Here is a 14793-nt window from a genome sequence, read left to right as displayed (position 1 = left end):
GAAAACTTGATATTTATAAAGATTATGAAATCAGTGGGGTTCAAGCTAAGAAATCCAGCCTTGCAACCAGAAACAGATTGTACCTTCATTACTTGTCAAAGAGGGAGCTATTTCCATGAATATGTTGTCATGGTGACTTGAAGAAGGCTAGATAAAAGGAGGTCCAGAGAAGAGTGACCGGCCAAGTTTGTCATGCAGGCGTGGAGTTAGCTTGAATGCAAAGTGAAGGGAGGGAAGGACTCCAGAATCACCTCTTTTACCTCTTTCCTGTGTTTAGGAACCCTTTGAAACTCTTCATCTTCTGTGATGTAGGCCTGGAACTCTGTCTGGAGCATATATTCTCAAAGTTTGACATCAGTTGCACACTGTGAAATGTAGAAAATCAGACCCCATGCAAAAATTCAAATCAGAATGTGAATTTTAACAAGGTCTTCAGTATCATAAACATTAACATTGGAGAAGTACACGTCTGTTTCACCTGCACTCTTCCATTATTGTATTCCTGTTTTCTTGTCTGTAGGAAAGTTTTTTGATAAGTGTGCCTTATAGTATGCCTTCAATCAGGAGGTGAGCTATTCATTTCCCAGATTATTCTGATATGTGTTATCCTGTGACATCCATGTAAAGTTAGGGTGGATTTTAATCTTTTTGCAAAAATGGCATTGGAATTTTGGTAGAGATTGCATTAAATACCACTTTAAGTTTTACTGTATTCCATTTATAAGTATTCCAATGAAACATCTTGGCTATGTTTCCACTTACTTCTTCTTTCAGTTCCTACACAATATTTTATGGTGGTTGTCACCATTCCATGGTTAGAACTCTATCATTATGGGGCGCCTGGGTGGCTTAGTCATTAGGCATCTGCCTTTGCCTCAGGGCGTGATCCCTGCATTCTGGGATCGAGCCCCACATCAGGCTCCTCCGATGGGAGCCTGCTTCTTCCTTTCCCACTCCCCCTGCTTGTGTTCCCTCTCTTGCTGGCTTTCTCTCTGTCAAATAAATAAAAATCTTTAGGAAAAAAAAAGAACTCTATCATGATGTTAAATTGCAAGCATTTCATTTTGGGAGATGTTACTTTAAATGTATTATGTCTCTCTCTTGGGAATTGTTCTTCATTATATAGAAAGAAAACTATTTTTATGTGTTGGGTTTGTGTTCTCCAGCTTTGTAAAATCTGTATGAATTTTAAGAGATTTATGACAATAAAGATTCCCCAGGAAAGGAAATGACATTGGAAGAGGACCCTAGGCTCATCAAATCTCATGAACACCACTAGAAAACTATTAAATTACCCTTGGGTGCCTGGGTAGCTCAGCCGTTAAGTGTCTGCCTTCCGCTTAGGTCATGATCCCAGCCTCCTGGGATCAAGCCCCATATCGGACTCCCTGCTCGGCGGGAAGCCTGCTTCTCCCTCTCCCACTCCCCCTGCTTGTGTTCCCTCTCTTGCTGTCTCTCTCTGTCAAATAAATAAGTAAAATCTTAAAAAAAAAAAAAAAAAGAAAACTATTAACTTATCCTAAATGCCCCATAAATGGATCAGAGGACTGACAGAACAACCTTCTCAAGTAAAAAGAGAGAAGAGGCCACACTGAAGATGGCAGATAGTTTGGAGACAAGGTTTAGGGAGAAAAGGATTACAGTGCTGTGGAGGTCAGGGAACTGTGGTTGTAGAGAAAGTAGCATGACAGAGGAACCCTCGGGAATGCATAAGGAGAAGATTTACCCAAAGCCATTGGCTTGGAAAAGGAGAGGGGCTGAATTTCATGAGTTCTTGGAACTAGGGTGTCTTACAGCCTGGAGTTGTAATCATCAGCAGGTTTGGCGGGGATACAGCCAACAGACCACGGTGCTGCTCCTGGAGGGATGGCAGGCAAACAGCCTGGGGGCAGACAACCTGGAAACAGCCATCTGAAGAACGCCTGGAGCACACAGTGGGGGAGGTTATTCACTAGTCTAGGAGCACTTTTCTGAGAGGAAACATCAGTGAGATGTGTCTCCAAGAACACAGGAGTTGGGTGGCAACACTTCCCTCTTCTGCCCTCTGGCATAATCACAGAACCCCACTCGGGGGGACAGGCTGTCTGCCTTGCTTGCACCAAGCTCCATCCTGCCGTCCTCTGGTAGGACTGCCCTTCTCAGTGAGGCTTGCCTCAGGCTCGGTGAGGTGGGCCCCTGCTCACACCACATCTGCCAAGCAGAGTTCTGCAGGGCCTCAGTTCTGATAGAGTCGATGTCAGGTCTCCTTTCACAAACACACCAGAGCGCACCTAGTTAGAACTGGCCACATTCAGGCCAGGCAGCAAACACTGCCCACAGCAGGCAAGGAGAGCCTCTGCAGACAAGTGGCCTGAAGGTTATAACAGGACACATCACTGGCTTTTCTAACACAGACAAAATGCCAAGATGAAAGAATTTATCCCAAAGGAAATGAGATATGGCCATGGCCAGAGATACAAAGGAAATAGATATGAGTAACATGCTTCATGGAGAATTTAAGGGTTGAGAAGAGAATTCTGAGAACCTTACCAAGAGAAAAGAGTTTAAAAAAAAAAAAAAAAGGGCATATAGGCATCTGACTCGGTTAAGCATCAGACTCTTGGTTTCTGCTCAGGTCTTAATCTCAGGGTCCTGTGATCCAGACTGCAGTCAGGCTCTGCACTCAGTGTGGTGACTCCTTGCGATTCCCTCTCTCCCTCTCCCTCTGCAGCTCTCACTCCTGTCTTGCTCTCTCCTTTCTTTCTCTCTCTCTCTAATAAATCAGTCAAACAGAGATGAACAGTGCAGTAAATGAGTTTGGAAATGCCAGACAGCAGGCTGAAAGAAACGGGTGACCTTGTGACCTAGAAGACAAAGGAAAATAATCTAAACAAAAGAGCTAGAAGACTCCTGTAGCCCGTGATTTGATTTAGGGAACTCAGGGACTCCATCAAATGTAGTAACATTCCTAGGTCTTGGGCTTTTCTGTGCTGGGAAAGGTTTGATTCCAGATTCAACTTCTGTAATTGGTCTAAGATGATTTCCCATTTCTTTGGTTCAAGGTTCTTAAGTCAATCTTAATAACCTCTGTATTTTTAGGAATTAACTGTTCTGGGGTTTTTTTGTTTTTTTTTTTTCCAAATTATCTGATTTTTTTTTTTTTTAGTATGTAATTGTTTATGCATTGATAGTTGTGTTTATTATTTTGGTTAAAATGGGTGTTACTTTCAATGTTCTCATTGCTTATTCTGATAACTATTTTATTTATATCAGATTTTTCTTTGTTACTTCCCTCCTCTACTAAATTTCATCGAAGTTTCTTTTTCTAGAACCTTGTGGTGGAAAGTTAAGTTGTTTATTCCAACTTATTCTTAACCATGTATAACCTTTAAAAAAAATTGAAAATGGAAAGTCTATTAGAAAAAAACTAGCAAAAATAAACAATACTAACAATGACTAAAAAAGAAAAACAGCAAAAACATTAAAATTAGGATTCTCTAGGGTTTTCTATAGATCATGTTGTCTGTGAACAGAGATCATTTGACTGTTTCTTTTTCAATGTGGATTCTTTTTATGCATTTTTTTGTTGCCTAGTTCTGACCAGAATATCTAGTACTACGTTCCAGGCAGTGGTGCAGTCATTCATTAAGGTGTTTCTAATCTTTGAGGAGAAGCTTGCAGTCTCTTACTAAAGTGTGTTAGGTTTCAGCTTTTCATATGCACATGGCCTTTACTAGGTTGAGGCGTTTCCTTCTGTCTACGTAGTGTTTTTAGTTACGACATGTCCGATATGCCCATACTGCATTCTGTCTCAATATGATCGTGTCATTTTTTTTTAAAGATTTTATTTATTTATTTGACAGAGATAGAGACAGCCAGCGAGAGAGGGAACACAAGCAGGGGGAGTGGGAGAGGAAGAAGCAGGCTCATAGCGGAGGAGCCCGATGTGGGACTGGATCCCCGAACGCTGGGATCACGCCCTGAGCTGAAGGCAGACACTAAACCGCTGTGCCACCCAGGCGCCCCCGATTGTGTCATTTTTGATCATCATTCTGTTAACGTGGAGTCTTTAATTTCTTGTTTTCTATAGGTCGGAACACCCTTAATTCCAGGGCAGTGTCCCAGTTACATATGTTGTAAAAGGGTAAAATGTGCTTTTGATTCAGTGCTCAATTTTATTGTGGACCTCGTGTGAATATTCCTCACCGGGAGTGGTTTGTAGCCTTCTTGACTTGCAGTTGTCTTCCCCTGGCCCGGATAACCTGGTAATGCTGGTACCCCGGAGAGAGTGTTTTGCTGATTTCTCTTATCTTCTCTCCTTGGAAATGTTTGAGGAGATTTGAAGCCCATTCTCATGAAGTGTCTGAATTCTCCAGTGAATTGATCTGGCACACGATGTTTCTTTGTTAGGAGTTTTGTTTTTGTTTTTGTTTTTTTCATTACTCTTTCAGTCTGCTTAGTAGTCGTTGGTATGTTGTGGTTTTTTAATATTTCTTCATGATGGTTATATCTTTTTTGATATTTATTGTTTTCTTTTGGTATCACTTTGTTGGCTCATGATTATACAATGTCACCTCTTATAATTGGTATTAGTTATGCTGTGTCTGCACTCACTTCTTCACCTCTCATTTTAGTTGGTCTTCTCTCTTTCATTCTTACTGGATTTAGTGAATGGGCTGTCAATATTGTTCATCTTTTCTGACAACTCTTCCTATTGTTGATATGTTCCTATTTTTACTATATCCTATTTTGATCATTTCAGTTTTATCTTTAAATTTCCATCCTTGTACTAATTTTGTGCTCATGTGGTACTTTTCCTGATTATCAGAGATACAGGAATGTGATTTGTGCTACAAGATAACAATACCACAGAATTATCTATTAGGATATGTGGTCAGTACATTGTATGCAATGTTATGTGTCCATGGAGAAGTGAAGTCCTGATGATTCCTTCTCGGGCATCTTTCCAACATTCTCTAATTGACTTGACGCTTGTATATTAGAAGTCATCAGTATATTTACCCAAAAATAGTAAGTGAAATGATTTTATTTTCTCTTATTTCATATCTTTCAGGCACATCTTCACATGACACCCAGTGCTTCCTGCCAAAGCTGAGCATAGAAGGTTCTTTCCAACAAGTGTCATTATGGAGATACAAAAACAGTGTCCTTCAGAATTTATACTTAATGACAGACTGGGGCAATGATGGGGAGAGTGAAGGGCATCAAAGATACGATGAAGGACATATTCAAACTGAGACAACTGCCCTGAATAAGAATCTCACTGTCCCAAATGGTGAAGAATATGAAACTTTGTGGACAACCTCCCTTTTTAAGTCAGCTGTTTCTGCAAAGCAGTGTGATTCTGTAAGCAAAAGCTCCAATCAAATATTCAAACATACATGTTTGTGGAAAGACAATTTGGAAAATCTGGAAAGTTATCTAGCCCATGCTGAAAATAATGATTTGAAACATGTTGAAGATAGGATTGGATTGACCATTCAGCACAATATTTCTGATAATCAGAGATTTAGAAATGAAGAACAAAGTGCTAAGGTGGGTCCATATGAGAGGTGCCCTTTCAATGGATACAGAAGTGCTCAATGCAGTGAATCTGAGAAAACATTTAACCAGGGCTCCAGTGTTCATAGATGTGTGAAGACTTGGTTTCCAGAGAACGATTATGAATGTCCTAAATCTGGGGAAGGCTTTAATCAAAGCCCCAACCTTATATGTAAGAGTCTCCCTTTGGGAGAGAATCCTCATGAGTATAATGAATGTGGGAAAGCTCTTAACCAGTCCTCCAGTGTTGGTGATGATCAGAGAATTCATGAGGGAAGAAACCCATTGAGCTGTAATAAACCAGAGACCATGTTTAGTCAGTCATCAAGACTATATGTAAATAAGACAATCCCTAGTGGAGAGAAAACGCACATTTTTAAGGAATGTGGTAAAGGCTTTGACTTGCACTCAACACTGTCTCAACATCAGCAAATGCGTACTGGAGAGAAAACATATAAATGTGAAGAATGTGGTAAAATCTTTAAGTACTGCTCATCACTAAACAGACATAGGCAAATCCATATTGGAGAGAAACTTTACATATGTAAAGAATGCGGCAAGGCGTTTAAGAGGCTACAACACCTTATTCAACATCACAGAATTCATAGTGGAGAGAAACTTTACCAATGTCAAGAATGTGGCCAGGCCTTTAATCATCACTCAAACCTTACTGAACATCACAGAATTCATAGTGCAAAGAAACCTTACCAATGTGAAGAATGTGGCAAAGCCTTTAGGTTTCACTCAACCCTTATGGAACATCACAGAATTCATACTGGAGAGAACCCTTACAAATGTAAAGAATGTGGCAAGGCCTTTAACCATCACTCACACCTTACTAAACATCGCAGAATTCATAGTGCAGAGAAACCTTACCAATGTGAAGAATGTGGCAAAGCCTTTAGATTTCACTCAGCCTTTACAGAACATCACAGAATTCATACTGGAGAGAAACCTTTCAAATGTAAAGACTGTGCCAGGGCCTTTAACAAGCGATCAAACCTTACTAAGCATTACAAAGTTCATACTGCAGAGAAACCTTACCCATGTAAAGAATGTGGCAAGGCCTTTAACCATCACTCAAACCTTACTAAACATTGCAGAATTCATAGTGCAGAGAAACCTTACCAATGTAAAGAATGTGGCAAAGCCTTTAATAGGCAATCAGCCCTTACTCGACATCACAGAATTCATACTGGAGAGAAACCTTACAAATGTCAAGAATGTGGCAAGGCCTTTAGCAGACAATCAAACCTTACTCAACATTATAAAATTCATATTGGACAGAAGCTAAACACATCTGAGGAACGTGGCAAAGCCTTTAAATTACCCTCAACCCTTGCTCGACATCACAGAATTCATACTGGAGACATAGGAGACGCCGTTCTTCACTAGGTTGGACTCATGCATTCCTAATTTCCCGTGGACGATGAAGGAGAGTATTATATAAAAATATGCAAACAAACTAAATGGGGATGCTATTTATAGTTACAACACTGATGTGAGTTACCATGAATTAGCTGTTCAGAGCATTTTACTCCATGTATTATAAACTGAGGAACTTCCTGAATATTAGAAATACAAGGTTTTATAACTGCTCTTTAAGGAAAAAGAGGTGGCAGTCTAGTAAAGTACTGATACATCTTCTTCGTAAGAGCAATCATTAGAGAGAGTTAGGTGATGTGGTTGAAATGAAGAAATTCTGACACACAGCAGAAAGATAGCTAACTCTTCCCTAGAATGCCAAACAGTTATACTTACACATGTCTTAAGAATGACCTCAGGCCTAAAATTTACGGAAATTACTACTCCCACATCTTGATAGCACTCGAATGCTTTTTAACGCTTCTATTCTGTATTTTGAAAGGTGATAATAGAGTGGATTTGAAATGCGTAACTTAGTCTTTGTGAACTTAATATATTTTAATTAATAAAACAATAATTTTAAAAAAGATTTTATTTATTTGACAGAGCATGAGTGCACAAGCAGGGGGAGTGGCAGGCAGGGAAAGGGAGAAGCAGGCTTCCCACCAAGCAGGGAGCCCAGCTGGTGCTCGCTCAATCACAGCACCCTGGGATTGTGACCTGACCCGAAGACAGATGCTTAATTGAGCCACCCAGGTGCCCCAATACATAATTCTTAACATGCTAACATGGATGTGTAATGAATGACATGCTATCCCACCACCAATGTGAACCCATCTCATTTTATTGAAGGTTGTAGGTAACTGATGGTAACTATCAACTATTTGGTAATGGAGTGGAAATAATATACCTAGGAATCCATTTTCTCAGTGAACTGAAGGTTTATATGATGTGTGATTATTTTTACCCTAGTCTGTCGTATGATTTTCTCCTCTTGGTGAAAACTGCAGTGTTATTGTGGGTATATTAGAGGTATATAATGTAGAGGGATTGTAGAGTGTGTTGCTTACGTCCTCTGTGTTATTGCTACTTCGCATCCATTTTGTGTAGGCAGTACTTCTGCAGGGGCCTTGACTGACATTAGCCATTCTCACTAGTGCAATCCCGAGACAACACACTGCAGAGTCCCAAGTTAATGTTAACTTCTGATGACATCTTCATTCTGTCCTTGTGAGCAACCGTCTCTCCTTTTTCCCCAAAGCGTTCCCTTCCCATGTCCCTTGGAGAAGACTCCCACAGAGCTTAACTAAGCCTGCTTTAGTTTGAATGGCCTAATCTGTACTTAGTCCTGGGACTCGAAAGCACTTCACCATGGCCCCAAGTGAAGCTATGTGCCCCATGTCATATGTGGAGGTGTTTTCTTCATGTGCATATGAAGTATCCGTGCATATATGACTGACTATGTTGGGTGTGTAATAGATACCCCATAAGTAAGAGCAACCTATCCCAGTAAGAGTGATGTGGTAGCCCAGGTAAGAGAAAATATTTAAGATGAGGAATGAGCATGCAACAAGTGTCCCGTGTTGCACAGCAGACTCCCTGGATTTAGAAAAATACCTTCTACTTGTTTTTTTCTCTAGTTTCTCTAAATCTCCTGTTGTATGTTTCCTCATTTATGTTTCCAGGTACAAAGGCATCACAACCATTCTTTTTTTCCTGTGTTTTGCCAAGGGTGTCCTCACTAAACACCTAGTTGAGATCAGAGCGATGGAAGGCCAATGGGTATTAATTCAGACAGTCACAGTAGGATGTGGCATGTGAGTATAAGCAAAACTTGATGAAGCACCATCTTTAGACAGATAAGACCTATTACCAGAAAATGTGAAGAACTTTCCAATGTGGGGAGGAAATCGGAGGTGGCTCACTTCAGTCACTTCAATGGCACAGGGCAGCTCTTGGTGGCGTCATCTGATGAATGCCTGTAATGAGGAAAAGGAATTGGCAAATGTGGCTTTCTGAGGAGTCGCGAAGTCCTACTTTATCTTCATGAATTGATTGAATTCCTGTGTCTTCCTGAGGACTAATGATGTTGGATGTCAATTACTGAATTTCCCCAGGCCTAGATGAGTGGCAAGGGAAAGATGAGGGTATTGGATGATGCAATGCAGTTATTTGGGCATAGCTTTAAAATGTCACATGGCAGAATAGATGTTCGAGATCAAGCTTTCCGAAGAGGAGAATAGGATCAGGAAGGCATGTTCTGCGCTTGCACGCAAACAGTAGTATCCCAGGTAGATGACCCCAATCAAGGTTAGATCACTGTAATTGGGTCATCCTTCAGGGAAGCCGCTTCAGTGCTCTGGGGGACTGTCTTCCGTTTCCTCAGTGCCATGATGAGTATAGTCCCAGGCTCTGGCGCTGTCCATGGTAGGGATTTGTTGGAGGAGCAGTTCAACTGAGAGGCAGGACGCATTTCTGTTCAAACAGTCCAGCCCAAGTGTTCGTTGACTACAGAATGAATAAAGATTTGGGGTATATATAGAAGGGAATATTCATCAACCTGTAAGTCATGAAATCTTGGCATTTCCACACATGGATGGAGGTAGAGAGCATTCTGCTAAGTGAAATAAGTCACAGAAGTCAAATACCACATGATTTCACTCATACTTGGAATTCAAAAATCAAAACAATTGAGCAATGGGAAAGAAAAAAAGGAAGAGGCAACCAAGAAACAGACTCTTAACTTTAGAGAACAATCTGATAGTTGCCAGGGTGGACATGGGTAGGTGCGTGCATTAAATAAGTGATGGGGATTAAGGATTGTCCTTATGATGAGCACGGGGTGTTGCTTGGAATTGTACAGTCACTATTGTAAATCTAAAACAGATGTTACCTTGTATGTTAACTAAGTGGAATTTAAACAAAAAACTTAAAAAATGGTTTTTTTTAAACAGATTTAAGAAACTTTTTGTCTTTGACTGATTCACAGTACACAAAATATACCTTTTTTTTTAAAAAAAGATTTTATTTATTTATTTGACAGGGAGACAGACAGACAGCGAGAGAGGGAACACAAGCAGGGGTAGTGGGAGAGGAAGAAGCAGGCTCCCAGCGGAGGAGCCTGATGTGGGGCTCGATCCCAGAACTCCGGGATCACGCCCTGAGCCAAAGGCAGACGCTTAACGACTGCGCCACCCAGGCGCCCCCAAAATATACCTTTGTAAACAAATTGAAACATTTATCTTTTCTCCCTTTCTGATTCCTCCTAAATTCAGAAATTCTCAGTAACTATTCTTAAATTTTTATGCCATCACATGTAGATGCTAAATTTCATAAAAATCTGTTATACGTATGACAGAAAGTCATTTGAAATACTGTTATATAACCAAGATTTTTTAAATTGTTTTTTTGAAGATTTAATTCATTTGAGAAAAAGCCTGAGTGAGCACGAGTGGGGGTGGGGGAGTGAGACAGGCAGACTCCCTGCAGAGCGTGGAGCTCAACATAGGGTTCCAGCCCAGGACCCTGATCATGACCTGAGCCAATGTCAGGTGTTTACCTGACTGTGCCACCCAGACGCCCCTGTATTACCACAGTTTTGTCTGTAATGTCACAGCTCAGAAAGAGCTGCATAAACTCGGATATGACGAGACAGCTCTAAGGGACTGAGACTGAATTCATGGAGTCAATAAAGTCCCCTTGGAAATAGCCTGATACCTTGTTTACAGAGTTCCCAGCAACCTTACCAGGTCACTAAAGAAGATCATTTCCTTTTTTTTTTTTTTTTTTTAAGATTTTATTTATTTGAGAGAGAGAATGAGTGAGAGAGAGACAGAACACAAGCAGGGAGGGGTAGGGGGAGAGGGAGCCCAACTTAGGACTCATTCCCAGGACCCTGGGATCACGACCTGCCTGAAGGCAGACACTTAACTGACTAAGCCCCCCACAAGCCCCAAGAGGCTCATTTCCTAACAGGTGCAGGAACCTGCTTATCTGGGGAACCTCAAGAAGAGAGAAATTTACCCGAATCTATCCATATCACAGGCAACATCTGGTGATGTATTTGTCTTGGCTTCTGGCCTAGAGAGGCTATTACAAGTTCAATGTAGAGGTTCATTACGAAACATTGAACAAGACTGGTTTTAAAGAGTCTGTCCATCAAACCTCTCTTCTTGGTGCGCTGTGTAAATAATCAGGCCAACTTTTCGTCCTTGAACTAGATTTATTTTCAATGAAATTAATGTTAATTTGGTATGTTTGGTAAAAATGAGGGTGATGATAGAGAAAACTATGTTCCAATAACACATGTTTGTAGATAAAAGATTTTAATACCATTCATTGTAATGTGGACTAGATCCTGATTTCTTCTAGTGTCATCCCCAAGCTAACGTTTTCATTTTTCTCCCACCTTTGTGACTTGGAATTGTGTGAGGAGTAAAACTAACTGCCTTTTTCCTGAAGCTCTGCAAACTTAATAGAAATGACTTGATGTATTGGAAGTTACAAGACATTACAAAAGATGAAGCCTTTACCTTCAACACCCTTAAGGACTGAAGGACCGATACTACTCAGGTATAAATAATAAGATCTTGCCCTTTGCAACGACTTGGATGGAGGCTATGTATTAAGCTAAGTGACATTGTCAGACAGAGAAAGACAAATACCTTATGAGTTCATTCATGTGGAAGATAAATGAAACAGATGAACATGGGGGGGGGAATGATGGGGAAACCACGAAACAGATTCTTAAATACAGTGAACAAACTGAGGGTTGTTGGAGGGGGGTTCAGATGAGGGGGTGATGGATGTTAAGGAGTCCCTTGTGTTGAGCACTGTTTTGTATATAAATGATAAATCACTAAATTCTACTCGTGAAACTAATATTACACTGTCTGTTAACTAACTGAAATTTAAATAAAAACCTGAAAGTCCAAAATGAAAAATTTAAGGACAAAAAATTGGTCATTGGTGAAAGGGTAAGAGAAACAGAAAAATGTTCATTTTAGCCCAGCAGGCTGACCTATAGCCTGCATAGTTTTGATAAGGATCACATATTTGCCGGTTTCTACATTCTTCAATGGTGTCATGAGTCCTGTACATCTCACCAATAGTTAATATTGAACTGAATAAGCATCTTAGAAATTTTGCAAAAGTCAGTTCACGAGTATAAACCTGAGAGGGTTGCTGGGGTGGCTCAGTCTGTCAAGTGGCCGAGTCATGATACTGCCTCAGGTCATCATCTCAGGATGGTGGAATGAACCCTGTGTTGGGCTTCCAGGTCAGCACAGTGTCTGCTTAAGACTGTCTCTCCTTTCCCTCTGCCCTCCCCCCACTCTCACGCCATCCCTAAAATAAATAAATCTTTAAAAAAGAAGTTTGATGAAACATTTATGATGTAATACTCCATGCATAACCCCACCCCCTTGAGCACTAAGCATAAACTACCTGCTTTCAACATTAAAATTGTAGCGCTTGGGGTGCTTGGTTGGCTCAGTCAGTTAAGTGTCTTACTTCCACTCGGGTCATGATCTCAGGTTCTTGGGATCCATCCCTGCCTCAGGCTCTCCACTCAGCATGGAGTCTCCTTCCTTTCCTTCTGATTCTGCTCCCCCCCCCCAAAAAACACACACTTGTGGGCCCTCTGCCCCTACCCCTCAAATAAAATCCTTAGAAAAAAGAAAAAAAAAAGTGGAGCTCCTCCTGAGGACAAGTCCTGTTCCTGTGTTACTTGAATAAACGAACTAAGTTGCACCATAAAACATCTCAAGAATCCTTTCTTACCATTGTGGTCAATGATTCCACAATTTTGTTATGAAAATAATCCACGTTCCCCTACTGGCCCCTCAAAAATCCAATGGTCAAGGCACAATTTTTGATTGGAAAGGTATATGAGCTTTATTCAGGAGGCCATCCACTTGGGAAAAAGACAGACTCATGTCCAAAACCAACTGTAAGTTTTCTGCCTTGCCCTCGCAATTTTTAAAGGAACTTTCGGGCCGTGAATCAGTAAGAGAGGAGCACAGCAGTCCCTAACATTTCTTGGTGCCTGCCGACTCACTGGCGCCACCTACAGACGGTATGGAGGTGCTTGGAGGGTGTGTATGGTGCCTGAGGGGGAGATTGTGCCGGAAGGTTTGATTCCCAGGCTTTCTAGGAAACAATGCGTGATGTATAGATGTACAAAGAAAGTTTTAGTTCACCAATCATGCAGGGTAAAGGTGCTTGCTAAAATTTAAAGACAGCTAAATTGGCCAGAGGGGCCAAGGCATGGCTTCTAAGTAACCTTAAAAAAATGTCTACTAAGTTTATTCTGTTGCTGCAAATGGCATCATTCCCTTCTTTTGTGAGTCTGCTCACAAATTAGGTGGGAAACTCTAGCAAGAAGAGAGCTGATGCCAGAGATTATCTTTTCATATCATAAAAAGTTGCCTGCCGGGAGAGGCAAACCATTGTTTGACATATATTTGCTCTTTCCTTTTTCCTGTGAATATACATCCCCTTGTTTGAAATTCTAAACCTTGCCTCCTCCTTAAGTCACAGTGGCATGTAAACATCAGTCTCCTGTCTGTGAGCCTCATGTCTTTGAGGTTCCCTTTATTTTTTTCTCGTGAGTCTGTCTTACATAAGGTTCTTAGACCATCCAAAGAATTGAGAATTGAAGAGAAAAACAAGTTTTCCTCTCCTCCACATTCATTTTGTTGTATGAACTGACCTGGGGGGCGAGGGATTATGATGGCAGAGTAGGAGAACCTAATTTTGTCTGGTTCCTGGAATTCAGCCAGACAGTTACCAAATCATTCTGAAAACCTGCCAAATCACCCAGAGACCTGATAAAAGAATTGCTACAAATAGTGAAGTGACCACTTTTTGCAAGGTAGGAGGTGAGGAGAAGTGAATCCAAGGCAAAATATTGGAAAATAAACTGCAGGGGGACAGAGCCTCCATAAGCTGGGTCCTGGAACGTGCTATAAGCAGCAGAGTGCAAATGGAAACTTTTAGAAGTCTGCCTGGAAGGTGCTCAGGTGGCAAAGAGGCATGGAATCCCAGGTGGGACAGTGTGGTTTCAGGATCCCCGGGGCTCACACAAAGAACGGGGCTGCTTGGGTATGGCAGAGTTCCCAAGCATTGGAGTGGGGAAGTTGGCTGAAAAGAGCGAGTCCAGGCACCAGCGTTCAGCTCGGTGTTGCCATAAACCGAGAACTGCTGCACAGTGGGCGACCGATCTCCAAGCAGGGGACCAGCAAGAGGTTGAATTACGGCAAGGCCCCCCTCCTTGCCCCAGGAGGTACGGTGCAGGTCCATGACTCAGAAGTCTGTAATCTTTGGAGACCTGAAATGGGATCCCATGCCTGAATGAATAAAAAGTCCTTGGTCACAGGCTGGGTGAACACAGAATTCGGATGGAAACCCTGGAGACGGGTGCCTGCTTTTCTGTGGGGGCCACAAACTTTCAATTCCTTGGCTAGAGATTGGGACATCACCATTTTCATCCTCCCCAATGGTGCTGAAAGCCTTCAGGCATCAAAACAGCAACATAGAACAATCCAGAGCCACCTAGACTGACCCTGACTCTGACCCTGACCCCTTAGCAAGGGCAGTGCAGTTCCATCCAGTAGACACGAGAATCAGTGCAACAGGCCCCTTCCCAAGAAGACCAGCAAGAACTTCCTGTTTTACCATGTATACTGGTCATAGAGAACTCCAAAACTCCAGCTCTCAGGAAAACAGTATATAGCATTTATGGATTTTTCTCATTATTCTTTAGTCTTTCAGTTATACATAGTTTTTCAGCTATTTTCTTATTTTATCAATTATTTTAAAAGTCATTTTTAATTTTCATTTTTACATTTAGGTTTTATATGTATTTTTTATTTTTGGCTTCCCTTC

At 41.3% G+C, this 14793-nt stretch overlaps 1 protein-coding gene across 1 annotated transcript in view; it reads left to right on the top strand.

The window, feature by feature from the left end:
• The window catches only part of LOC103672919 (zinc finger protein 85-like), a 31543-nt gene extending 24326 nt beyond the window's left edge, over positions 1-7217 (top strand). Inside the window, exon 6 of the mRNA XM_008701622.2 lies at positions 5054-7217. Coding sequence (XP_008699844.2) covers positions 5054-6936 — 1883 coding nt within the window. The 3' untranslated portion in view covers positions 6937-7217. The remainder of the gene's footprint in view (positions 1-5053) is intronic.
• Positions 7218-14793: the final 7576 nt, after the last annotated feature.

Source organism: Ursus maritimus, unplaced genomic scaffold (genome assembly GCF_017311325.1).
Source record: "Ursus maritimus isolate PB19 unplaced genomic scaffold, ASM1731132v1 scaffold_19, whole genome shotgun sequence".
Classification (NCBI taxonomy): Eukaryota; Metazoa; Chordata; class Mammalia; order Carnivora; family Ursidae; genus Ursus; species Ursus maritimus.
Note: the sequence above shows the minus strand (reverse complement) of the source record. Positions and strands in the feature narration are given on the sequence as shown.